At 47.2% G+C, this 27,627-nt stretch overlaps 1 protein-coding gene across 1 annotated transcript in view; it reads left to right on the top strand.

The window, feature by feature from the left end:
- Positions 1-27,627, top strand: part of MAP3K15 (mitogen-activated protein kinase kinase kinase 15) — a 129,047-nt gene that overhangs the window by 89,576 nt on the left and 11,844 nt on the right. Inside the window, exons 14-22 of the mRNA XM_040468313.1 lie at positions 4,683-4,770; positions 6,978-7,111; positions 9,355-9,482; positions 12,174-12,304; positions 12,544-12,649; positions 21,118-21,275; positions 25,453-25,636; positions 26,385-26,544; positions 26,981-27,134. Coding sequence (XP_040324247.1) covers positions 4,683-4,770; positions 6,978-7,111; positions 9,355-9,482; positions 12,174-12,304; positions 12,544-12,649; positions 21,118-21,275; positions 25,453-25,636; positions 26,385-26,544; positions 26,981-27,134 — 1,243 coding nt within the window. The remainder of the gene's footprint in view (positions 1-4,682; positions 4,771-6,977; positions 7,112-9,354; positions 9,483-12,173; positions 12,305-12,543; positions 12,650-21,117; positions 21,276-25,452; positions 25,637-26,384; positions 26,545-26,980; positions 27,135-27,627) is intronic.

Raw genomic sequence — 27,627 nt, 5'->3', positions numbered from 1 at the left:
GGGAAGGAGGCAAACTATAAGAGACTCTTAAATACTGAGAACAAACTGAGGGTTGATGGGGGTGGGAGAGAGGGGAAACTGGGTGGTGGGCATTGAGGAGGGCACCTGTTGGGATGAGCACTGGGTGTTGTATGGAAACTAATTTGATAATAAAATTTCTATATATCTATATATAGAGAGATGGATCTATACATATATATGTGTGTATATGTATACATACGTATATATACATATATATGTGTATATATATGTATAGATCTCTCTCTACATATACATGTATATATATGTATATACATATAAAAGAAAATTTCAAAGAAACAGTACAAAGAATTTCCATATGTTTCACCCAGAATTCTCCAGTGTTACTCCTTTACCACATTTGTTTTACATTCCTCTCCATATGCATATGATTATTTTTGTTCTGAACTGCTGAGGAATAACTTGCAGACATAATGCTTCATCCCTCTCGCTACTTGAGTGCATATTTCCTAAAAACAACATTCACTTGTATAATCACAGCACAGCTATCTAATCAGGAAATTAAGATTGATATGGTTCTCTAATCTACAAACCTTATCCCCATTTTACTTACTGTCCAACTAATGTCTTTCACAGCAAAACACAAGATTTTTTCTCAGCTCCGCACTCCAATCCACGATCATGTGACATTTAATGGTCATATCTGTGTAGCCCCTGTTTATCTTCATCATTGCTTCCTTCTTTTTCTTGACTTAATGCTTCCAAAGAGTACAGGCCATTGATCGTGTGTAGCCCTTCAATTGGGGGTTGTTGTTTCTCACGATTACATTAGCATCATGCATTTTGGGGAGGAACCTCACAGAAGTGATGTCCTGTCCTTCTCATGCACGACTTCAGGATCTGTACAGCATCTTTGTCTCATTACTGGTGATAATAACTTGGCTTACCTGGTGAAAAGTGGTGTTTGCCAGGCTTCTCCCAACTGCCCATTTTTAATTGCATTATTTGTATTTTTGTTAATGGTTTTAAGGATTCTTTACGTGTTCTGGATACAAGTCCTTTACCAGATATGTGATTTGCAAATAACTTCCCCGACCCCATTCTACAGGTGGTTTTTTCACTGTTGATGATGTTCTCTGCAGCACAGTTTTTAATTTTGATGCAGTTCAATTTATTTTTTGTCTTGTGATTTGTGTTTTTGGTGTCCTGTAAGATTTTGCCTAAGCCAAGGTTTTTTATGGTGCTTCTTTTCTTCTAAGAGTTTTAGCTCTTACATTTAGGTCTCTGGTCGAGTTTGAGCTCATTCTTGTACATGGTGTAAAGTAGGGTGTCCGGCTTCATTCTTTTGCTTGTGGATATGTGGTTGATCCAGCACATTTGTTGAAAAGACTATTCTTTCACCCACTGCACGGTCTTGGCAGGCTCAGAAAATCAATTGACCAGGGTCACCTGGGTGACTCGGTCAGTTAAGCGTCAGACTCTTGATTTCAGCTCAGGTCATGAGCTTCCAATTCATGAGTTCCAGCCCCACATCGGGCTCTGTGCTCACAGCACGGAGCCTGCTTGGGATTCTCTCTCCTCCTTTCTCCGTCTCTCCCCTGCTTGTGTGTGTGCTTTCTTGCTCACGCTCTCTCAAAACAAATAAAAGGTTTAAAAAAAGAAAATCAATTGACCATAACCAGGAAAGTTTAGTTCTGGACTTACACTTCTATTCCATTGATCCGTATATCTGTTCTTGGGCCAGTACCACATTTTCTTTCTTGCTGTAGGTTTGTAGTAAGTTAGGAAATCAGGAAATGTGAGTCCTCCCAGCTTTGTTCTTGTTTTTGATAATTACTTTGGGTATTGTGGGTGCTTGCATTTCATGTGAATTTTAGAATCAGTTTGACAATTTATGCAAAACAGGCAGCTATGATTTTGACAGGCATTGCAATGGATATGTAGACCAATTTGAGAAGCGTTGCCATTCTAATTATGTCATGGTAAGCCTTCGATTCCATGAGCATGGCACATCTTTCCATTTGTTTAGGTCTGTAATTTCTTTTGACAGTTTTTTTTGTAGTTTCAGTGTACATGTTTTATACTTCTTTAGTTAACCATATACCTAAGTATTTTATTTTTTTGATGCTATTGCAAATGGAGTTTTCTTAATTTCTTTTCCAGAGTGTTTCTTGCTAGTATATAGAAATATACTTGCTGAACTCATTTAGTGATTGTAACATTTTTATTTTTAAGATTAAAAATTTTTTTTTAATGTTTATCTATTCTGAGGGAGAGAGAGACAGAGTGTGAGCGTGGGAGGGGCAGAGAGAGGGAGACAGAGGATCCGAGGCAGGCTCCAGGCTCTGAGCCGTTGTCAGCCCAGAGCCCGATGCGGGGCTCAGACTCACAAACTGCGAGATCATGACCTGAGCCGAAGTCAGACGCTTAAGCAACTGAACCACCCGGGCGCCCCTATGATTTTATTTTTTTTTTAAATCTCTACACCCAGGATGGAGTTCAAACAACCCTGAGATCAAGAGTCACATGCTCTACCAAACAGAGCCAGCCAGGCACCCCAGTTCTCATACTTCTTATTGAATTTCTTAAGACTCTCTGTATACAGGATCATGTGTGCTGCAGATTGATAAAGTTCATCCTTTCCAACCTGGATGCCTTTATTTCTTTTTCTTACCTAATTGCCCGACCAGTGCAGTTGTTGAATACAAGTGGCAAGAGCAGATGTCCTGAACTCAGGGGGCAAGCATCCAGTTTTTCACCAGTAAGCATGATGCTCCTGGCGGGTTTTTCTTCCTTCCTTTTTTCCTCCCTCCCTCCCTCCCTCCCTCCCTTCCTTCCTTCCTTCCTTCCTTCCTTCCTTCCTTCCTTCCTTCAAGTTTATTTATTTATTTTGAGAGAGTGCGCAAGAGAGAGTCAGGGGAGGGGCAGAGAGAAAGAGAGAGAATATCCCAAGCAGACTCTGTGCTGTCAGCACAGAGCCCGATGTGGGGCTTGAACCCGTGAACCATGAGACCATGACCTGAGCCAAAATCAGGAGTCAGACGCTTAACCGACTGAGCCACCCAGGCACTCCATATTTACATAATATTTAAATTGAGGTGTAACATACATAGAAGTGAAGTGTGTAAGTGCACTTAGGTATATCAGCACCCTAGAAGGTTGCTCGTGCCCCTTTCCAGTCATTAACCCCCCTCCAGTGGTAACTATTTTGATTTCTGTCACCAGTGGTTAGTTTTGCCTGTTCTTGACCTTCAAATAAATAGAACCATGAAGTGTTTACTCTTCCTCACTTATTTCTTTTAAAATAATATCCATTAGATTTAGCCATGATCTATGTACCATTTCATCCTTTTTATTGTTGTGTAGTATTCCTTTGTGTGAATATACAGAATCTATCTGTTCTAGTGGTGAACGTTTAGATTGTTTCTAGTTTGGTGCTATTATGAATAAAATTACCGTGACCTTTTCTTGTACATGTCTTTTGGTGAACATATACCGATTCCTGTTGAGTATATACCTAGAAGTTGGAGTTACTGGGATGTAGGGCAGGTTTATATTCAGCTTTGGTTGATGCTTTCCAAAGCGGGTGCATCACTTCACACTTCCAGCAGCAGTGCACGAGCATTCCACATGCTCCATACATGGACAAGAAATGGTCATGTCTTTTATATTCTAGTTATTCTGGTGAATTCGTATCATATGTCTCCTAAGAAGTCTGACTCTTGGTTTTCCCAGCTTTCAGAGATTAGAAGAAGCAAAGGTGGGATGGGTTGCAGAAAATAACGTTTTAACGTTTTGTGGAAATTATCTGGAAGTATACAATACCCTTCCCTATGATCATGTGAGAAAACCATAAAAATTTTGCAAGTCAAATCTCTTGTACGTAAATAAACAACTGCACAAATGTCGGAAGTGGCTGATGTGGCCCAGCAGCATCCGTGAGAAAGACCTGGGGGTAATAGTTGATGTTAAGCTTCATCTGTGTCAAGAGAATGATGAGGCCATCTTACACATTTCCTCCTCACCCCTCTCCTTAAGACCTTACTGTTTACAAAGAACTAGAGCGTCGACAACTTGAGAGGTGATGATCCCACTATCCTTAGCGCTGATTAGGTCACATCTGGAACACTGGTCTTAGGGCCAGAGGAGGAGAGTAATGCAGGGACACCTTTGAAGAATTACCTGCTACTGGAGTGACTTCAAAACAAATCCTGGAGGAAACATTGAGGGAACAAGGAGGAAAGATTTAAAGGGATTTAGTAAATTTACGTACTTTTCTAATGGACTGTTACATAGAAAAGGGATTAATTCTAAGCAGTCTGTGGATGAGACCCACCTAAAAGGAGTCTTAGCTCAATGAGAAGCTTAGCTTCTCATCAAGTTGTCCACAGAATAAGCAAACTTGTGAGGTAATGAGTTCTCTGTCACTGGAGATGTTCAGGCCTCAGTTGGGCAATCAGTTGGTGGGGCTCCTGTATAGAGAGGACTCAAGTATCACATTGAGTATTTGAACTAGATTTGACATAGTACCTTAATGGTACTATGTCATTAAGGTACTATGTCAAATCAAGGAGTAGATTGATTATTCCATGAAATTGTACAAACTTGCTTTATGTAACCACAGTTTAATGTAATAAGGCTAAGTTAAAGCTATGGAGCATGAGTGATGATAATTAGCATCTTTGTGACATTTGCTGTTCTAGGTTTTGCGCTTTGGTCAAAGAGATGATAAGCAACACAATGGGTAGTACAGTGGAGCTGGAGGGGGAAACCGATGGGGACACCTTAGAGGTAAGTCATAGAAGACCTAGAACATGGGAAAAAAATATTTATTGTGTCTTTGATGCTGAAAGAAAACATTCCATTTTTTGTGAGAATCCTTCCTATTTAAAAATACTCTAGAATGAATGAGCTAGCTATCACTATCTGTGACTTTCAGAGATTAAGTTGAATATGTCTGTAGAAGAACCTCATTACTTTGGGATCTTCTCAGCCAGAATATTTAAGAAAAATTTGGCATGGACTAAAGTAAAGTTTTATTTTGTGTACAACATATGGATAGGGTTTTCTCTGCTGATTAATAATGTTTCTGAGACTACAAGAGAAATAGTTGGTCAGTTCATTGTACCCATTCATCTACGGGTGGGCATGGGGTTGTGTCCATATCTTGGCTACTGTAAATACTGCAGTAAATATAGGTGTGCATGTATCTCTTTGAATTGGTGTTGTCATTTTCTTTGGGTAAATACCCAGCATTGGAATTGCTGGATCATGTGGTAGTTATATTTTTAACTTTTTTTTTTTTAGTTTATTTATTTTGAGAGAGAGCAAGAGAGCGCACAAGCAGAGGAGGGACAGAGAGAAGGAGAGACAGAATCCCAAGGAGTCTGCACGCCATCAGTGCAGAGCTCGATGCAGGCCTCAGGTTCACGAACCACGAGATCATGACCTGAGCCAAGATCAAGAGTCAGATGCTTAATCAAGTGAGCCACCCAGGCACCCCTGTTTTTTGAGGAGCCTCCATACTGTTTTCCACAGTATCTGCACCAGTTTGCCTTCCCAACAGTGTACAAGGGTTCCTTTTTTTCCACATCCTCACCAACACTTATTTCTTATCTTTTTGATAATTGCCAGTCTGACAGGTGTGAGAACCCTGAGCTCTTCTGGGCAACACAGCTCTCGTCCACGGTTACTACAGTGTTAGACGTCTGTTTAAATATTGCACAATTATTCAGGTTGGCCACTAATTGAGGTCCTCCCATTGATGACAATTTAATGGTATTTTACTATCAAGTTAGTTTGAAATTCATTCTTTGAGGTTTCTTTCAGAAAATATCAAAAGGATTCATTTTAATCATTGACTCACGTACTTGAATTCTTAGTTTAGAATCAAAGTTTGTTGTGCAAATGAACTAAGAGATGCACTTTGAAGGTAACAGATGTGGGGGCCGAAAACAGTGTGAGAGAAAAGGCTTTTGTGGAGCATGCTGATGTCTGGTTAAATCAGACATGATGGGAACCTGTTAGTGATCCTAACTGTCATGAGCATCTTTCAAAGTTTGTGTGGAAGGAACCCACACACGTTCTGTGCACTTCTGTAAGAATGCACAGCGGATCACAAAAAAGAACAAGTATGGCTCAGCCTAGAGATATGTTGGTTTTAATCATCGAAAAGGACCAACTAGAATGCAGCTGTACAACACCTTTCGATAATGAGATTGGGGGGACAAAACTGCAGTGGCGATTATAGGCAGAATGTGTGCGGTGTGTTTGGTGCTAGGTCTGTTCTTCTAAAAGGCGGAAGGCCCTGCTTATGTGCTTTGTATTAAGACAATTTTAATTTTTATCGACCTTCAGTTCTTCTCTGGGCTACAGAAAAGGATCGGTTTCCTGAGAAGGTAATGAGGGATCATGCAGGAGGGCACCTCTTTGGGGCTCTTGGCATGCTTAGAAGCCTTTTTAAATTGCAGCATTGGGGCGCCTGGGTGGCACAGTCGGTTAAGCGTCCGACTTCGGCCAGGTCACGATCTCGCGGTCCGTGAGTTCGAGCCCCGCGTCGGGCTCTGGGCTGATGGCTCGGAGCCTGGAGCCTGTTTCCGATTCTGTGTCTCCCTCTCTCTCTGCCCCTCGCCCGTTCATGCTCTGTCTCTCTCTGTCCCAAAAATAAATAAATGTTGAAAAAAAAATGTTTAAAAAAAATTGCAGCATTAAAGTGGGGCAGAATCTCCCAACGCTGAGCCCATGAAGTTACCTATGACTCGTAGTTTTGAATTTCTTGGATTCCATTTCATAAAATCATGTTGTTAATATATGAGTAACTGAGTATGACCCTTTTAAAGTCATTACGTATTGAAAATAGCATAACCTAAGGAATGTGACCTGCCCGGGACTCAGATAACATTGTTTATAAATAAAAACTTGCAGGACAATGTTTAGGTTTTTATGGGGCTCCACCATAAGTTGTGTGTTTTTTGATCCTGTTGCTTTGCCTTCTTCAGTATGAGTATGACCGCAATGCCAACGGTGATAGGGTCGTGCTGGGGAAAGGCACGTACGGGGTCGTGTATGCCGGAAGAGACCTGAGCAACCAAGTGCGAATAGCCATCAAGGAAATCCCAGAGAGAGACAGCAGGCAAGTCGGGGAGGGCCATGCTTGTTGTCAGTTGCCACCTTCACACCCAAACCCTGTGCCCATCAGTGCTGGTGCGGGGGACTGAAGAACGAAGTCATTATGTCATCAAAAAATTGAACATTCTCTCGTGGTAATGGTGATTTGTTGTTGTTCTTTGCGTATCATAAATGGATGCAGAAGACGGAATAACTTTACTTGAAGGCATGTGGAATGCCAAGAGTCCTATCCTAAAAGAAAACTTTTTTATTTCCACTCATCAACTAGGTCTGAAATTTTACATTTTTACATAGCTAGACATTGGCAAATTTTTTTAAATGTGGCTCTGCTTTAATTCACATTGTCATAATTGTAAATGGCTATCATTTTTTTTAAAGCTTATTTCTGAGACAGAGAGCACGAGCGGGGGAGGGGCAGAGACAGAGGGAGACACAGAATCCGAAGCAGGCTCTGAGCTGTCAGCACAGAGCCCGACGCAGAGCTCAAACTCACAAACCGTGAGATCATGACCTGACCTGAAGTCAGTTGCTCAACTGCCTGAGCCACCCAGACGCCCTGTAAGTGGCTATTATTTATTCAAATGTATCATTACAGAAAATTAAGCGTGGCAAAAAGAAAATTAGCTTTTTGCAGTACAGACTCTTTTTAATACCCTGCCCTTGAATCTCACCCTCAAAGATTTTGGGTATTTTTTTTTTTAACCACCACAACTGCTAACTTATTTCTTCAACATTGTTTTGAGTCTAATTAAATATTTATGCCTTTTTAAATTCACCCCCCCCCCCCCACCAATTCTAAACAAGAACGTGGCATCATTGACTGTCGAGTGTTTTTGTAGAGAAGCTTCATACACAATAATGGCCACTACGTAAGTGTGGTCACATGACATCTGCGTGTTGCTTTCAGTGCTGGACACTGAGGGACACGTGCAAATATCCCTCCGTCCTGGTGGTCACTGAATCATTAGTTATAAGTGCTTTCTAGCAGCCATAAGACCCTTCATCGTCCCTTTGTTCGTTTATTCACACATTCATTCATCTGTCCTTTCATTCGTAATGGGATTGCGTGTTCTCCTGTTTGAGTTAAAAGGCCGGTCCCGAAATGAACTCCTCTAGCTGCTTCTAAGGCCGAGGAAGATTAAATGACTTTTCCCAGCATGTGAGGAGTCAAGACTAGGATCTACACTCTGGAATTCCTTGTCCAGTACTGTCTCTTAGGGCCATGCTGGATAAGGTACTGCAGTTGTATCGTGGGGAAATTGCTGGCATGTACCACCTCCTTTGACTGGTCGCAGCACTTAAGCTTTTCGTTGCCGATAGCTTTTCCTGGGATTTTAGAGCTAGAAAGGATCTTAGACACTGTTTTTGCCCCATTCCCTAAATTTAGAGCTGAACTTAGGCTGTCAACCCTTGCCTGGGGGTAAGAGCGACAAGTGCCATCATAGAGGGGCACGCAGAATGTTTGTAGGACAGAAGAGGAACTAATTACTTTTCCTGGGTGAGTTGTGGTCTTTGAGGGATGAGTAGGAGCTCGTCTGACAGAAAAGAGGAGGCCCAAAGCGTCCTCTGCTGCAGGAAGAATAGAGCTGTTCAAGCACAGAGTGTATTTGGAGAACAACAGATTACCTGTTGTGACTTGAATGTAGGATGGGGGTGGAGGGCTCTTGAGATGAGGCAAAAATTTTAAAAGATGTAGTTTGACTGGAGTTTGAACTCCTCGTGTGCCATGTTAAGCAATATGGTCTTTATGTGGATTTCATGAAGAGAAGTGATATGATGAGGTATGCAGTTTAGGAAGAGAAAATACGGTGACCAGAGGTTGAATATACTAAAGAAGCCAGACACTGGGTTAGGAGGTCTATAGTGTAAAGTGAGTGTGTGGAATGAGACTCGAGGGCAGCTGAGGAGAGAACCTTCTGGAACGCTACCACTCTTCATGAGAGACAGAGGAAGAGGACCTGCTCAGAGAGGCAAAGGGTAATTGGAGAGTGTAGACCTAACCATAGCAGCCATTCATCGAGTACCCACCGTACACCAGGCGCTCCATCAGATGCCTGAGAGACGTGACACCGCTTTGGCCTTGAGCGGCCCTGTGTGGCTAGTATTCTTACGGGAAGCCGGGGACTCTCACGGGAGCCAAGGGAGAGAACATTTGCAGAAAGAAGGAACGGCCAGGAGCAAGACAGGTACTGGCACAGTGCCGTGTGGGCCCCAGGCAGGTGATGCTGGCTTTGTTTTTCTTCCTAGGTACTCGCAGCCCCTGCATGAGGAGATAGCTCTGCATAAGTACCTCAAGCACCGCAATATCGTTCAGTACCTGGGCTCTGTCTCCGAGGATGGCTACATTAAGATATTTATGGAGCAGGTGCCTGGGGGTGAGTAGTCACTAGGATTCTGGTCTCGTGCTCTGAAATTCATTGATGAAAATATAATATGAACATCATTATCCATCTTGCCACTTAAAAAGTGGCAGACCTGTCGTTTAGATGTGGTGGAACATTTGTTTCTCAGAGGAGTTGGATACAAACTTTTCGATGTCGCATAGTCTATTGCTGGCTTCATTCAATCATCAAATATTCATTGAGGATCTACTGAGTGCCAGCTGCCGGGCTCAGCGCTGGAGACAGATGAATTAAAGCATAGTCTCCAGCCTTGAAGCTTTCAGTCTGGGAGTTTAAAGATGGCTTGGAAGGGCGCCTGGGTAGCTCAGTAGGTTGGGTGGCCGACTACAGCTCACGTCATGATCTCACAGTCTGTGGGTTTGAGCCCCATGTCCGGCTCTGTGCCGGGAGCTGGGAGCTCGGAGCTCGGAGCCTGGAGCCTGCTTCCGATTCTGTGTCTACCTTTCTCTCTGCCCCTTCCCTGCTTGCTCTCTGCCTCTCTTTCTGTCTTTCTCAAAAATAATAATAAAAAAAAATTAAAAAAAAAAAGATGGCTTGGAGAAGAGGGGACAGAGGTCTTAAAAATGACACTGCAAAATAACAGGTTTACTGTGAAATCAAACACCAGTGCTTTCTCCACAAAATCCCCCGTATGCAGGCAGTATTGTGTGGGGGAAGAGTTCCTCTGACCTCGAGCCCGGAGTGTCTAGTTTGAATAGGTCCCTCCATCTGCAGGCTGTGTGACTTCATGCAAATTCTTCACCTCTGTGGCCCCCCGCCCTCGGTTTCCTCATTAAATAAATGAATTGTAAGGTCGGAGTAATAGGGGCGCCTGGGTGGCTTAGTTGGTTAAACGTCCAACTTCAGCTCAGGTCATGATCTTGCGGTTCTTGGGTTCGAACCCCATGTCGGGCTCTGTGCTCAAAGTGTGGAGCCTGCTTGGGGTTCTCCTCCTCTCCCTCTCCTCTCTCTCTCTCTTTCAAAAATAAATAAAACTTAAAAAAATACCCTGCATTTAAAAAATAAAGTAAAATCGAAGTAATAATAGTTACCATAATGATTGGAGTAGTACTAATTATTGGAACAATAATGACCCTAGCTCAGTGGGTTGTTGGATGGATTAAATGAGATAGTGTATGTAAAGCTTTTAAAATGGTGCCTGGCAGAGAGCAAGAGCTCATTAAGTGTTCATTTAAAAAAGTAATAATAAAATTGGGGCACCTGGGTGGCTCAGTCAGTTGAGCATCTGACCCTTGATTTCAGCTCAGGTCATGATCCCAGGGTCATGGGATTGAGCCCCATGTCAGGCTCTGTGCTCTGAGCGTAGAGCCTGCTTAAGATATTCTGTCTCTGTCTCTGTCTCTCTCTCTCCTTCCCTCCCTCTCCCCCTCTCCCTTTGCCCCTCTCCCCCATTTACATGCTCTCTCTTGCTCTCTAAAATAAAAAAAGTAAAAAACAAAAGAAATAATGATAATTATGATCTGAATACAAACACTCAAACTTCAGTTAGAAATCTGTATTCATTGATCTAACCAACAGTTACTAAGAACCTACTATTCTCTTAAGAGCTTAAATGTGTATCTAGCCAGGCAGTGGGCTAGATTTTGAAGGTTACAATAAAGATAAAATGGTTTGTTCTTCCCTCAAGTTGCTCATAGTCTAGCAGAAAATATATCATTGCTGTTCACATTATTTGATATTCCAAGGGCGAGGTTTAAGGATGGCAGCAGAATTGTAGATAGATGTGCACAAACCCTTTTACATATGGAGAAACTGAGGCAGGTGGCAAGGTTCCTGTAGCACTGTGGAAGGTGTCAAGCTGAGGCTGGCTGCTGCCTGAGGGCCTGCAATGATAACCTCTGAACCAGATGCTTAGAATTGTTTTCTTTGGGCCCAAAGGTTCAATGTTTAGTATAATTGAGTCAGGGGCTGGGGGGATGGTAAGATAGTCCTGCCCCTGTGACCTGGCCCCGAGGGCTTCTCCCAGTGGAGATGGACAGACCCCGGCTTCTCTGATCCCAGTCCCTGTCTCCCTGAATGGCCCCTCATTCTGGTCCTTTCCACCTCTGATTTCCCGGCAAGGCATATACAATGTGGCTTTGACCCAGGCTGAACAGCCGAGACATTCGTGCAGAATCTCCAGCAGGGGGCTGGTCTTCTCAAGTCCAGAGTGCGTGTTGCACTCTCCTCCTGACTCCGTGAAGCTTAACAGAGCTCTACCCAAAGGGAGCCCCGCTGAATTTTGGAGGTCACAGGGGGTTCCTGTTCACCCTCCATCTCTGGTCCCTTCTCTGGCTGCGCTGCTTGCACATCTGGAAAACAGGCAACAGAGGGAGGAAAGACGCTTCACTTGGCCAGGATGCAGCCATGTTGGTATGATTGCTTGTGTGAGGTTAGAAATATCACCTCGCTGGGCCACTGGGGTGGCTCAGACGGTTAAGCGTCCAACTCTTGATTTCCACTCATGTCATGATCTCACGGTTCGTGCGTTCAAGCCCCACGTCAGCTCTGCACTGACAGCATGGAGCCTGCTTGGGCTTCACTCTCCCCCTCTCTCTCTGTCCCTCCCCCACTCTCTCAAAATAAATAAACATTTAAAAAAATACATCACCTCGCTTTATTTCCCTGACTCTTGTGATTGAATCTTCATCAACCTGATGAGTTTTCTGCTGTGTCCATTTCCAGGAAGCCTTTCTGCTCTTTTGCGATCAAAATGGGGGCCAATGAAGGAGCCCACCATCAAGTTTTACACCAAGCAGATCCTGGAAGGCCTTAAGTATCTCCACGAAAACCAGATTGTGCACAGAGACATCAAGGTGCTTGCTCATCTGAGGCAATGAGGTTTCATTTGTGCATTTCGGACCACATGAGCTGCTGGCTGGCAGTCTGCAAACTGACCAGCTCAGAGAAGGGGAGGAATGGAGCGTGACGGCCCTCAGAGTGCCGAGTCGAGTCTTGCTACGTACTTGTGACTGTTTCTTCAGGTACAAATCTTGTTTCGTGTTAGCTTGTTTAAATCTGCCTTTCAGCATTTGGTGTTTTTTCTTTGCTGAAGGGTGACAACGTTCTGGTGAATACCTACAGTGGAGTGGTGAAAATCTCTGATTTTGGAACCTCCAAGCGTCTTGCAGGAGTGAATCCGTGCACCGAGACTTTTGCTGGTAAGCAGGACAGGGCTTGGTGTGGGCGGCCGTCCCGGAGTTAGGTTTACCACGCACCTCTGCGCGACAGTTGGCAGTTGAAGTGGATGGCGTCTTGTCCCCGACTTCAGGTGGTGTGAACTTGGTCACAGTGGTGCACTGAGCCAGCTACCTGTGACAGCACTATTGCCACAACTGTCTTATCTTCACAGGTTGGGTAGGTGTGGTGCTCTGCTGAGGTTTTCTGAGGGTTTCTGACCGCTCAGGAAAGTAGCAGCATCTCTTCTAAGTTAATGTCATGGGTAATTCTGAATCCTGCTAGCTGTCAAGCCACTTGTTGGGGTGTTTTACTGGTCTGTCCTAAAAATAGCCTGTTCTAGTTCACGAGTTCTGGTGCCTTGTGCTTTGATGGGGTTATGTTTCCAAGGGAAGCTAATTGTTCTGGGGAGTATGGTCTTGTAAGTGGGTTCGAGGAACTGGATTTTCTTCTCCGTGTGTCAGTGATGGAATCGTGTAAGTGTTTAGAGGGACTGGATTCCGAGAGTGGTATAAAATTACCAGCTAGCTTTCCATTTATAAGACCAGGGAGTTGAATGAGGTTCAAAAGCTACCTGTGGCTTTTTGAAATTCCTGCTTAAAAGGAATTGATCCCTGGAAAGAAATACTGATTTTGAATAAGGAAAGGTTTATGGTCCCCTAAGGTATAATAAAAGGGTCACAGAGGTCTTGCTTGATGGAATTAAGAAACAGTGCTTAGATTATTATGGCTCTGAATAAAGCTATAAAAGAAGCATGACCGTCCTCTGTCCTGGAGCACTAAGCTGTAGTGTGGACAGATTTGGCCTTGGTCTTAGTTAATGTCTCGGCTCTGCTCCAACAAGAGGGTTTTCTATGTCGATCGCTAGACGCCCACAGTGGAGGCACATTCCCTGTCTAAAGAGAACTTTTATTTGTCAGAAATGGCATTGCGCTTGTAACACCAGAGGAGATACACGCACCTAAAGATGGGAAAATATTACACCAAGGACTCCACCAGAATCTCACAAATAAAGAATGTGTTGAACTTTCATTTTTTGTTTCTGATAGAAATATACACGTGTCATCATGTATATGTGAGTATGGATGTATATATGACTGGCACATTTTTTTATTATGCTAATTGAAAATGACTTCTTTCCTCCTCTTTGGAAGTCACCAATTAGCTTGGCAATATGTAGCAAGAGGGTCTCTGATATAACAAGGAGTTATTTCAAAACATAAAACCCCTGACAATTTATCTCGTAATTAGCATCCCCAAGGAGAAAAAAAATTCACAAAGAAAACGCATGTATAATTCATCATTGCATATCACATTTTCCCCAAGTAATTGGCTTGAGGAGGCATGAATTTTGCATTGCAAAACAATGCAGGGGTGTTTGGGGGATAATAAAGAAGGGGTCTCATTTTGGGTAGGAAATTCCCCTGCATATCATTACTCTTTGCAACACAGAGTGGTTCTGTAAAGAAGTCTCAGCTGGTTGGTTGCAGAGCCCTGCTTGGATGCCTGAGGTTGTGGTAGGGCTTTTCCATACAAATGCCCGGAGGCTGTCAGAGCCTGGAAGGAGAGTGAGAGGTTTCGGCAACTTCTGGCACCTAAGCCTCCCCCTCCCGTGTTCTTCTCAAGGGTTTTCACTATAGGTATAAGCCAGCTAGAACAGGAGGAAGGGCTGTTATGACCCAACCGACTGAGCCACCCAGGTGCCCCCACAGTTTGGCTGTTGTGAATAATTTTGCTACGAACATTCACAAGCCTTTGTGTAGACATAAGTTTTCATTCATCTTGGGTATATGCCTAGGAGTGGATCTTGGGAAAGGAACTCTGCTCTGGTCTATGGTTGTGAACATCTTTGGTTCAAATTCTAGCTCAACCGTTTGCTAGCTGTGTGACTTGAGGCATGTTACTTAACGTCTCTGTGCCATAGTTTCTTCAGAAGTAAAATGGAGTTGTTCATAGTACCTAGATCGGAGGGTTTTTACGAGGATTAAATGAGTTAATATTGGTGAAGTGCTTTGACCCGGTACCTGACTCACAGCAAGTGCAGGTGAAGTATTTGTTAAATAAATAAATAAAATAAATACTAATTTGCACTTAGAAGATCCCAGGTTATCAGAACTGGCAGGAGTCTTTCAGAGAATCAAGTTTCTGTGGGTAACAAACATGTTGAACCTGTCAGACTCACAGGGTGTAATCATAAAAGTCACCCCCTCTTTGTCTCCCACTGCCCTCTATGCCCTGCCCACAGTGGTAGTCCTTTCCTGAGACTTTGCCAGCCACCCTCAGGCAACTGAGAGAAAGTCTTAATGGAGCTTCGAGAAGCAAACAGTCTGAATTGGGTAATTAAAAGGGGCCACACTGGGGCTCCTGGGTGACTCAGTCGGTTGAGCATCTGGCTTCGGCTCAGGTCATGATCTCGCTGTCCGTGAGTTTGAGCCCCGTGTCGGGCTCAGTGCTGACAGCTCAGAGCCTAGAGTCTGCTTTGGATTCTGTGTCTCCCTCTCTCTCTGTCCCTTTCCTGCTCGTGCTCACACACTCGCTCGCGCTCTCTCTCTCTCAAAAATAAGTAAACGTTAAAAAAATTTTTAAAGGGGCCACACTAATGTACTCATCAACACTCTGGTCCTCATTCCAGGGATAGCGACCTAACCCTGTGCCTGCAGATCTGGTGGCAGGTGGCACGCAATCTCGAATCTCGTCCTTTCTCACCTGCCCCCCCAGGGGGCTCCCCAGCTGCAGGAAGGGGAGGAGAGGGGCACAGAAAGTGGTCACTTGACTGGTGCTGTTCTAAGCTGGATTTGTTTGCTCTGGGACTGGCTAATGGTTATTGTCAACGCTTTCCTGCCAGATCCTTTGTAAGTCCCACGTCATGGGCAGAGACCTGTCCTTTAGTTGACTGCTTCCTGCCCCCCGCCCCTCTTTTACCCCTCACATTGTACACACTCCTCCGTGTTTTTCTCCTGAGGGATCCAGGCCATAGGAAATGGCCTTTGAGCAGGATTCCTGTAACAGAGACCCTAAAGCGGTATTTCTTTCTTTTTTTTTTTTTTAATTTTTTTAATGTTATTTATTTTTGAGAGAGAGGGAGGGAGGGAGATATAGTGTGAGTGGGGGAGGGGCAGAGAGAGGGGGAGACACAGAATCTGAAGCAGGCTTCAGGCTCTGAGCTGTCAGCACAGAGCCCGATGCGGGGCTTGAACCCACAAACTGTGAGATCATGACCTGAGCTGGTCGGATGCCCAACGGACTGAGCCACCCAGGTGCCCCTAAAGAAGTATTTCTACACTGGGTCCCACATCTGGCGTCCAGGGTTCATGCATCTTTCACCCACTGTCAAGAGGGCATGGCCGTATCCTCGGACGCTATGGACCGCTCCCCTGGGAACCAGTCCTGTGTGCAGCTTACCAGCGGGGGACATGTACATGTGGAGCTCTGTATGGGCCCAACGAGGAGTCCTCATCTTTGGGTTAAAACAAAGTGGTGTCCCCTCCTACCAGGCCCGTCCTTGGCCAGGGCAACCAGGGTGGTACAGGAGGCATCTTGTTTCTCTTTCCGGTACTTCATTAATATGAAACTTGCAAACTTTGGGCTCTAACAGTGTTTTCCAGGGCCTGTAGAAAACGCTTATGCGTGTGCCCTCCTTTGGAGTGTGACAGTTCTGAGTGCGTGTTGAATTGCCCGAGTCGCCATTTTGGGCACAGCCTTTCCTCGGCTCCTATAATGAGAGGGCAGACCTCCCGGCACAGCAGTGTCTAAAGAAGTCACTCACAACATCCCCCACCTCTAGTCTCTCCTCTCTCGATCTTTTTAATCCCTTGATCTGGGTGGCAGGACCCTGGGCTAGAGGCCTGCGAGGTGTGTGACCACTTCTGTCGGACCCCCTTTGAAACATGTGCCTGTCGTCTGTGTCTCACCCCTTGCCTTGGTGTCTGGCTTTTATCTTGGCGCCTCGATCAAAACTTCTCAATTATTGTCCTATGCCATGCGTTTTTGTCGCTGGTGATTTGAAAATCCTGCTTGGGCAGTTCTCCGGGAGCCCCCACAATTTCATGTCCCCGGTGGTCTGGGTCCATGCCTGTGGGTCTCCTGTCCCCTTGTTCTGAACTCTGTACCCCCGATCACATGACCTGTGTGTGGGCACATCTTGGGGGACGTGCAGTTTTGAAAGGCTAGGATACCCTTAAGAGAGCCAGATTGAAGGCAAGCAAGTTTCCGAGGATTTCCACATTATTCAGATGCCCCCCCAACCCCCGCCGCTGGCATCTTTACTTGATTTCTCAACAGAAGCCGATTTGGTGCAGCCGATACACACCCACAACGTGCTCACCGCTTGGGAACAGTCCCTTGACTATTGGAAACAGTTGTGTGGATCCGTCTCTATTGGATGTTGACTGTGAGTGGGTGGTTTTTCTGTAAATCTGGTAGTCAACAAAATGGAGCACCCGGTTCTCTCTTACCGCCCTACGCCTTCCAGCTATGTGGGAACACGTCACATTATGGCTTTGGAAATCCTCACGTCAGCTCGACTTTTGTTCAGGCAGCATTTGCTTCCCTTGTGCTTGTCCTGGATTCATTGCATACATCAGCAGTGTCATGGTGAACAGTTCCAAATGTGGAGACAGAAGACCTGAGTTCTAGCTTGAGCACATCTGCTGCCTTCTCTGAGGCTCATTTTCCTCATGTATAAAATGGGAATAACTGTTAGATAGCACTGACCTTACTGGGTTGTGAGAGTCACAGAGACAGTGCTACGTGGAGATGCTCTGTAAGTCGTTGAATACTGATGGGAAGTCAGGCATTGTGGCCATTAGCCTCCAAGATGGCCCCCAGCGGACCCTGCCGCCTGGCCTTCACAGCCTCGTGTAATCCCCTCCCCTTGAATGTGGGCTGGACTTAGTGACTCACTTCTCTCTTTTTTTAAAGTTTTTAATTTTGAGAGAGTGCACAAGCAGAGGAGGGATAGAGAAAGAGAGAGGGGGCGAGAGAAAATCCCGAGCAGGCTCCTTCAGCACGGAGCCCAATCTGGGGCTCAATCCCATGAACCATGAGATTATGAACTGAGCTGAAATCGAGAGTTGGACACTTAACCAGCCGAGCCACCTGGGCACCCTGATTAGTGACTCCCTTCTGATGAGCCTATGAAGGCAGAGTGGCAGTGTGTGACCTGGAGGCTAGGTCGAAGAGGACAGCGTGGCATCCCTCTTGCTTGCTGTCTGTGGATCCCCGGCTCCGGGGGAAGCCGTGTTTTGAGCAGCCCTTTGGAGGATCCCACTCGGTGAGAAACTGAAGCCTCGTCCCACAGCCTGCCTGAACTTAGAAGTGGGTTTCAGCTCCAGTCTGCATTTCCCTTGACTGTAGCCCAGCAGATACCTTGGCTACAGCCTAATTAGAAACTCTGGGCCAGATCCACCCAACCCAGATGTTCGTGGATTCCGACCCTTAGAAACCGCATGACATCCTAATTCCTGTTTTAAGGTGCTAACATCTGGGCTAATTTATTACATAGCAATAAATAACTAATACGGATGTCCTTGCTAAGTCCCTACATTTATAAAGGGTGATGTTTACTATGTTGTCATATAAAGAAAATCTCTAAATTTGGCATCAAGCGGGCTTAGCCTCCAATTATGAAACAGTTGTACTCTGGTGCACAGTTGTTTAGCGAGGGTCAGTAAACCATCGCAGTTTGGTATAGTGCTATTTTCTATGTTGCAGAACTTTGTAAAAGTTCTTTTAAGAGTTAACTTTTACTCGTTGTGTTAGTTGGGATCCAGGCAGGAAAACCAAAATCGCCCCAGTTATTTTTACAGAGAGAATTTAGTAGAAAAAACGGTTTACTGGGACTGAGTTATCAGAAAGCAGCTTCTGTTTCTAGGGCTTGCGGGGAGCACAAGGAAGGGTGTTACTGGAGTGGAGCAGGCAACTAGTGGTGGGGCAAGAGGAAGCTGGATCTGAAACTATGAGGGGACAAAAGAGCTAGAAACTGGAGCCAAGCACTGCTACTGGAACCAGCTGAGGGTCCAAAGTGCAGCTCCCTCAGAGGGACAGCGGCAGATATGGGGGAGCAAGTAACCAACCTCTCCTTCCTCCCTCCTCTAGGTATGCCTGAGCAAGCCCGTTTGAGCTCCTCCTCCCATGGTAGCTCGCGCTCTCTCGCGCGCGCCCCCTAGTGGCAGAGCCTAACGGGAAGCTGCAGGCAAAGCACAAATGGGGTTTGCAGAGTCCCAGAACCAGCATCATAGAGCAGAGCTGAGAGAGAGAACAGCTGAGTTAACAAAAAGCACAAGTCTTTCCTTGATTAACAGATTGTGGATTAGTTAGTAGGCACATCCTCTGTCAAAGCCTCTCCATTCATTATTCACAGCAGCACAAGCCTGGGAGGGGAGTTTGTGTCACTGGAAGTTCCCTCCCTGGGGCTCTAGGATTTCCCAATGGTGCAGCAAGTGCTATGAGCCTGTATCTTGCCCAACCCTGCAGCAGCTGAACACTTCCCTAGCAGGCTTTCAGCTTTGGAAACCAAAACCATCATTCGTGCCCTACTGATCTGTTGAGCTCACAGACCCAACCCAAGTTATGTTTCACTTTAAATTAGTTTGAATTTTTTTAAACATTTATTTATTTTTGAGAGAGGGAGAGAGACTGTGTGAACAGGGGAGGGGCAGAGAGAGAGGGAGACAGAGAATCCGAAGCAGGTTCCAGGCTCTGAGCTGTCAGCACAGAGCCCGACGCAGGGCTTGAATTCATGAGCCATGAGATCGTGACCTGAGCCGAAGTCAGACGCGTAACCGACTGAGCCACCCGGATGCCCATAATTACTTTGAATCTTTAAAAATTGAAGAAAGTAAAATTCATGTCATTCGTCTCACCAGCCATATTTTAAGGGCCCAATGGTTATATGGGGCTAGTGGCTACCATATCGAACTGCACAGATTTTCATTATTGCAAAACTCTGTGGGTCGGTGCCTTTCAAATGCTCATTGGGAGGAAAAATACTAAAAGACATTGGATCTTCAAGAGGAAGATGTAGTACATAGCTTCTCCAAATTTTTTTTAAACCAATGAGCCCTTTGTTTTCATTGATTAAGACTCTGGAGACTTGCTTTGGCTGCGTGATCTTGAGATAGGCACTTGAATTTCTCTGGGCATCCGTGTTCTCTGTTCACACCTTGGCCAGTGTCATATGCAGGTTTGCTCTTTATTAGAAACCACTTTGCCAGCATGTAGTGTCTGGTGCTGTTGCTTTCCTTGGCCTTAGTTTCAAGAAGAACCTATGATTTTACTCCCGGAGCCCTGATTGACCTCCCTGCCCCCATCTCTGCAGTGCTTTCTCCTCCCAGCACTGTATCTGATCACCACCTTCCCTGTGGTAACCTCTGACGGCCCGTGACCCACAGGAGAAAGTCTGAAGCCAGAGCCTTCATTATGTACTGCTTGCCATTCGGGCCGTGCCCTCGCCGCTGCCTCCTTAATTTTTAACTCCTAATACCCTACTCTGTGTCAGCTTCCGCTGGTGGTTCCCCGAACTCACTCTGTACTGCACACCTTCGCACCTTTGCTCAAGCTCTTCCCCCAGCCTGGGAGTCCTCCCATCCCACTGTCCACCTCCTCAACCCGCCTGGTGGGAGGCCGGCTCGCTGGCAGCCCCGTGTGCCGCCTTCTGTGGCTCTGCCTCCGTGTTCGTTGCGGGGTCGGCCGTCACCCTGCCTGCTCCTGGCCGACGACCGCACGCCGGCGGCGTGCTGGACCAGTGTGATGTTCCTCCAAGGGGCAGCTTTTGGTCAGGGACTCCCCAGGGGCCTGGCCGAAGCTGTCCCTGGGCTGTTCTTCTGTCTGAGACTCTGCCCACCTCTTCGTTCCCTGCCCTCTCTCCCAGGTGTCACATTGGCACTGAGCTTGACAGTTCCCCCTGCCCATCCTGCTCCCTCCCCCTTTATCCCACGTGTATTTCTCCCCAGTAAATCTCTCTGGTGTCCAGTGCTGTCTTAGCATTTACTCCTCGGAGAACCAGACTGATCCAGGTAAAACTTTCCCTGACTTGAAGCAGGCAGAATCAAGCACTTTTTCATCCGCTTTCTTGGAGCCCTCTGCTTTAGCACTTACTCCATTTTGCCGTTAGCCCGCCCCCACCGTCGTCCTATCATCTGTCACTTCCACTAGGCAGCTCCTGAAGTCGGTGGGGTACTGTGTGTCCTGCGTTCTGTGCACTGACTGGATGGGGTTGGGGCCCATTTGTCCTTCGCGGAGCTGAACAGTCTTCTCTCCGTGTGAGCAGTATCGGAGGAATGGGCGTTGTCTGCCTCTGGTCAGAGAAAGGACGCAACGGCATCATTTATGCATGAGAGCAGGCTCCGTCTGTCATTAACGAGAGGGTTGAAGTCCACATGCTTGTTTACCAATGGTCCGCTGAGATTTTTGTGCAGCTTGGTGCCCACAATCTTTATTTTTTTCCCCATAGGCACTCTGCAGTACATGGCACCTGAGATCATCGATCAAGGACCTCGCGGGTACGGCGCCCCGGCGGATATCTGGTCCCTGGGCTGCACCATCATTGAGATGGCCACCAGCCGGCCTCCGTTCGATGAGCTCGGTGAGCCGCAGGCAGCAATGTTCAAAGTAAGACATGTTTGGTGATTGAAGTTGCTGGTGTCAGGGAAATAATAAGTAAAAAGAAAATCTCCTGCCACTCCAGAAATCTCTCCACAAAGGTAGAAGAGAAAGCAAACAGTTTTATTGTTGAATAGGCATTAAATCAGAATGCGATGCAAGCCACAGGCAGTCCACTAAGTGGTTGCAAGGACAGAAAGAACTTGTCCTTTTCTCCAGCCAAGCACTACCACCCTCTGACCTGTGGTCTCAAAGGAAACGATCACTAGTCCTCCCGTGTGTGGACAGGATAGTGCCACTGGTCACAGTAGTGCATCCAAGGGTCACTCGATAATTGGGACGACCATTTGCATCAGCTAATTGATTTTACCTAAAGGAAAAATAAACTTCTCCAATATTTAAGATAGGAGGTAGTTTTCGAGGAAGACACTACTGAAGTTAGGGCTCCCCCGCAACCGGAAACTGGGAGATAGAGATAGATCCTTCTTGATGTTGACATTTCCAGGAGTTGGCCCTCAGGTCCTAGAGAAAGGCGTTCTTGGCAAGAGGCTTATTCAGCTTTTAAAAAGATTCACATAGCGTCTCAAAGACACCAAGAACTTGCAGTTACAAGTTTTCTAAAGTACATGCTCTAAGAAAAGAGGGGGAGGGGAGGTCTCTTCCCTTATTTTCAACAGGGAGGATGAAGGCTCTTTGTTTTCTGGTGGGGTTTTTTTTGTTTTTTGTGTTTTTGTTTTTTGGGGGTTTTTTTTTTTTTTTTTTTTTTTTTTTTGTATTCTACCAGTCTTACTATTAGTTTTAAAAATCATAGCTGTTGGGGCACCTGGGTGGCTCAGCCATCAAGCATCCAACTTCAGCTCACGTCATGATCTCACGGTCCGTGAGTTTGAGCCCCGCGTCGGGCTCTGTGCCGGCAGCTCAGAGCCTGGAGCCTACTTCGGGTTCTGTGTCTCCCTCTCTGTCTGTCCCTCCCACACTCGCTCTCTCTTTCAAAAATAAGTAAACACGGGGGCGCCTGGGTGGCGCAGTCGGTTAAGCGTCCGACTTCAGCCAGGTCACGATCTCGCGGTCCGTGAGTTCGAGCCCCGCGTCGGGCTCTGGGCTGATGGCTCAGAGCCTGGAGCCTGTTTCCGATTCTGTGTCTCCCTCTCTCTCTGCCCCTCCCCCGTTCATGCTCTGTCTCTCTCTGTCCCAAAAATAAATAAACGTTGAAAAAAAAATTAAAAAAAAAATAAGTAAACACGAAAAAATTAAAAAAAAAATCATAGTTGTTAACATATTATCCATGTGATTTTTATCTCCTGCTTCTTCCCATACTGTGAGGAACTCATCATAAACATCATGTTGCATGTTGTTTATTTCTAACTTTTGCTTGTGCAACTAACATTTTTTAAAATTTTTATTTAACTTATTAATTTACATCTAAGTATATAGTGCAACAGTGATTTCAGGGGTAGATTCCTTAATGCCCCTTACCCATTGAGCCCATCCCCCCTCCCAGAACCCCTCCAGGAACCCTCTGTTTGTTCTCCATATTTATGAGTCTTTCATGCTTTGTCCCCCTCCCTGGTTTTGTCTTATTTTTGTGAAGCCTCTTATTTTGAATCTGTATTTGCCCTTAACACTAGGTGAGGCTCAAATACCACATGGGCCTGTATCTTTGGAGGGCAGGTTTCTGACTGGTTTTGAAGAGGTGGGGCTTCGGATAGCAGACAGTGTTTACTTTGTCATTCTAAAAGCCCTCCCCGAGCTCACAGGAAGGCCACCCCAAGTATTGAGGCCCACATGAGACCGACTGGCCACCATGGGGGGCATTTTACCACCAGGCCTGCTCCCTTGGGAAGGGACATGCTTCCCATCCCACGGGAAGCTGATGCCAGGATAGCCCCTTGTGTCTAAGGCCAGGTCTGTGGCTTCTGGCTCTGAGTACACTTGGAGAAGTTGAAGAGAGGCTGTGGTCTTAAGAGTCCCTTAGCAGCAGTGGCCTCCCTGGAGCATTTTTGGTTGCCTGAAGGCTAAGGAGGAGGAGAGTGGGTTCACTGCTTATGGACAGTGAGGTCACAGTGCGTCGAAGCAACCCGATAGGACATGCTCCAGAGGCCTTGCTTCCTTGCTTCTCTGCCAGGCATGGCGGCCCCTCGGCCCGTCTGCCCTGCAGCCTTGCCTCCCGCGTCTTCGCCGGACACTCCAGCTCAGCCTCTGGCAGAACGAAAAGGAACGAGTGCAGGTTTCTCGGCGAGCGGAGTGCAGGCCGCTCAGCAGACGGACTGCTCTGCGCTGTGGGTGCCGTGGCTGCTCCCCTCAGCCCGGCCCCTGCAGAAGGTTCTCAGAGCAGCGGTCAGGCGGCTCCAACGTCAGGACCTCAAGTCGCCGAGTGTCTTCTGGCCCCCACAATCACGACAAGACCCTGAACGCGTGGGCCGGGGGACAGCGGTAACCTTCCCCGCCCTGCGGCGTCTATCCGTGGTGGAGCCGTGTGGCTGTCGAAGATCCTACCTGCAGCTTCAGTCGCAGGCCTCGGGACAGATACTCGCTGGTGCAGAGACAGACATCGGGGCCAGAGAGGTGATGATATGGAGAGACACGGAGGGCGGCACGCCGAGGCCAAGGTGAGGGTGATGTGTCTGCAAGCCAACTGTTGCCGCAACCGCCCGAAGCTGGAAGAGGCAAGGACGGATTCTCTCTAGGTTTCAGAGGGAGCGTGGCCCCGTCAGCACCTTGACTGCAGACCTCCAGCCTCCCAGACTGAGAGAGAATAAATCTGCATTGTTTTCAGGCACCCGGTTTGTGGCGCTCTGTGAAGGCAGCCCAAGAGAACTCCTACAGGGGCCTTCTGAGTAACAGCAAAGCACCTTTAGAAGTAACATAGCGACAGGCACCAAGGTGCCGCCCACGTTCGCTCTCTGCTTTCCGACAGTCTTGTGGGGGACGCCACCCCTCTCTCCTTTTAGTTCTTGCCCTGAATTTCGGTCCCTGGCCCCTTAGTGCCCTTCCCCCCTGCCCCTCAGGTGAGGGGTGCCACTGTAGGTGTCCTGCATTTCACATTTTGGGGGGATATTCCATCCAGTGTTTAGTGTTCTCAAAATCTAAAACTCGATTTAAAAACTTTTATTTGATCGTGGTAAGAACAGTTAACAGGAGCTCTACACCCTTAACATACCTTAAAGTGCTTGCTGCGGTATTGTTGACCCTAGGTACAGTTGTTGTACAGCAGAATTCTAGAATGCGTTCATGTTGGTTTTGTTTGTTTTTTTGTTTTTGTGGGGTTTTTTTAGGTTTTTAAACTTTATTTTTATAAACATTTTTTTAATATTTATTTTTGAGAGAGAGAGGTCGCACAAGCAGGGGCAAAGAGAGGGAGACACAGAATCTGAAGCAGGCTCCGGGCTCCGAGCTGCCAGCACAGAGCCCTACGCGGGCTCAAAACCACGAACCGTGAGATCATGACCTAAGCTGAAGTCGGGTGCTTAACCAGCTGAGCCACCCAGGCACCCCTTAAACTTTATTTTTAAAGTTTGTTTTTTGTTTTTTTTTTTTTTTGAGCAAGAGAGTGCAATCGGGTGAGGGGGCGGGGGTGGGGAGAGAGAGAATGAGAATGCTAAGCTCATCATGGAGCCCGATAGCAGGGGGCCCATCCCAAGACCCTGGGATCATGACCTGAGCCCAAATCAAGAGTTGGATGCTCAACTGACTGAGCCACCCAGGTGCCCCAAGATTTTTTGATTTTTAAGTAATCTTTGCACTAAACGTGGGGCCTGAACTTAGAAACCCGACATCAGAAGTTGCATGCTCTTCCGACTGAGCCAGCCAGGTGCCCCAAGAATGTATTCATCTTTCTTACCTGAAACCTCATGCCCTTTGATTAGTAACTCCATGCACCCCCACCCCCAAACTGCTGAGCCTCCCTGCGTGTGGCCTCAGGGCTCCACTGAGGACTAGAACAGAAGCCCCAGGACCTCTTAAGCCCTACGCTCTGAAACTCCTCTGATTTCACTTTTCCAACAACCTACTGGGCAAAGCAAAGTCCCAAGAGGCCAGCCGGGCGAGTCGTCGAGGGTGTTCTAACCCACCAGCTCCTCAAAGGATGGCAGGGGTAGGAGCTTTATACTGAAGGCACGTGCACCCGGATGTGCCTGAGGCCTCACAGTCACGTAAGTCACATAGGTCCCCTCTCCCTTAAATGCAGGTGGGGATGTTTAAGATCCACCCTGAGATTCCAGGAGCCCTTTCAGCTGACGCCAGAGCATTCATTTTATCCTGTTTTGAGCCTGACCCCCACAAACGTGCCACTGCTGCCGAGCTGCTTAAAGAGGGTTTCTTAAGGCAGGTGAACAAGGGCAAGAAGAACCGAATTGCTTTCAAGCCAGCAGGTGAGGTCTGCCTGGACAGCGGGGGTGCCGCCCGGGGCGCGGTGGATGCCTGGGCCCCTCTGTCACCGAGAGTGCCTGCTCTCCAGAGCCGCACGCACGGAGCCTGTCCCTGTGAAGAGTGGCAGGGATTGGTGCAGGGGGCGTAAGAGTGGTCACACCCAGCCAGTGAATGTCCCTTGATTTCCTGACAGACAGAGGGAGCCCCACAGGTGACAGCGGCACACACCCCCTCCCCTTGTTAAAGTCTTTCATTTGAGATTGTGCCGAGAAGGGGGGCCAGGGGTGCCCTGCCTGGGTTTTGGGTCTTCGGTTGGTGCAGAGTCTGGCCTTTCCCCCTCTGCTGCTCCTGACCTTGATTAAGGGGTGCAGTAGCTGTCCTACAGGTCATTGAAGCAAAGTGGCCCCTTCTAGGGCAATGAGCCCTACCTGGCAATGACATAAATGTGGCCTCTGGAAAGAAAGCTGTTGGTTTTCTCTTTCCTGGTGTGAATGGAGTAGAAGCCAGGACAGATGCTCAGCATCTTGCTCGGGGGTGACGAGTTGTGTTTCTGTCAGTGTTTCCTGAAGGCTGGTTAGAGACGCGGTCTTGGGCCTCAGACCTGCTAAAATGGAACCTACATTTCAGGGACCCCGGGTGATTGACTCTACCGCCCCGTTAGAGCAGCACAGACCTAACAGTCCCTGCATGGGTCACCTGGCCTGAGGGGCTGAGGCTCACCCTCCCCCCTCCCTGTCTGCCCCCACACAGAGGGTACCCGGGGTGCCACCCTGGCCCTGCCCATGTCTGGGGAGCCCATGGGCAGCAGCAGCAGTGACCACGGCTCTGTCTCCCCGGACTCTGATGCACAGATGGACGCGTTCTTCGAGAAGGCCCGGGCACCCAAGCACCGGCTCAGCCCCCTGCATAGGTACAGCCCACCCACCTCCCTACACTGTGGGCCAGGAGCCAAATCCCTCCCAGGTGAAAACCAGATGGCCGCCCGGGGCTTTAGCTTTCTGCACGGTTAGTAGGGCGGCCAACAGTGCAGGTGAAGGCGGCAGGCAGCGTGTTCACTGCGGTCACTTCCCCATCTTCCTGTTCCTTCCCCTCCTCTCTCGTCCCCTCCGCCCCTCCTCCCACCGTCCCCATTTTCTTTCCCTTTCTTCCCTTCTCTCTCCCTCTCTCAAAACTGGTGCTGTGGGGGTTAGAAAAAACACTGCATCTCTCTTCCACCTGCCTGCCTCCTGCAGTTTCACCTTAAGGGTGGGGACTGCCGACTCGCCTCTTAGCCCCTCCCCGTGGCGTCCCAGCCTGGAGACTTTGTTCCAGGACATGCAGGGATTGTCGCATGTGTTTGTCCGCAGCGTTCCAGATGAGAGCGCAGCCTCCTCCCCGGAGGACAGGGACCCGGGCCTCTTCCTGCTGCGCAAAGACAGTGAGTGCCGCGCCATGCTGTACAAAATCCTCTGGGAGGAGCAAGACCAGGTGGCTTCCAACCTGCAGGAGTGCGTGGTCCAGGTAGGGCCGGGTCGGGGGAGCTGCTTATGCCGCCCCCTCTGCCTGGCACCAGGTCCCGGAACAGGGACGAGTCTCCTGCTGCCCTGGACGGTTTGCAAACTTACGGTAATCACCATAAGTATTTCCCAATGCCCTTCCCTCTTCCAACAAGACAAAAGAAAATACAAAGCAAAAAAAAAAAAAAAAAAAGACTCCACCAAAGCCTGAATTTGCAGAACACTGCGGTGAACCGAGGCATGGAGTGGTGCTGCCCCCTGGCGTAAAACAAGCCAAATGCAGCACAAAGCTTAGGGACTCACAGCTTTTGCCCTTCATTCACGTTAAACTTTCGTTTTGAACCCCCAGCTGCAGGACACATTGAGTTGCCCTCAGAAGCTGGGAAAAGGCCACTTTAGGGGGAAAGGTTATGGATAAAAATGTTTGCATTTTAAACTTTTTTTTAATGTTTTATTTATTTTTGAGACAGAGACAGAGCATGAATGGGGGAGGGTCA

The sequence above is a fragment of the Herpailurus yagouaroundi genome, unplaced genomic scaffold (assembly GCF_014898765.1).
Source record: "Herpailurus yagouaroundi ecotype Mexico unplaced genomic scaffold, PumYag 67690, whole genome shotgun sequence".
Classification (NCBI taxonomy): Eukaryota; Metazoa; Chordata; class Mammalia; order Carnivora; family Felidae; genus Herpailurus; species Herpailurus yagouaroundi.
This window is presented reverse-complemented; position numbering and strand designations above follow the sequence as displayed.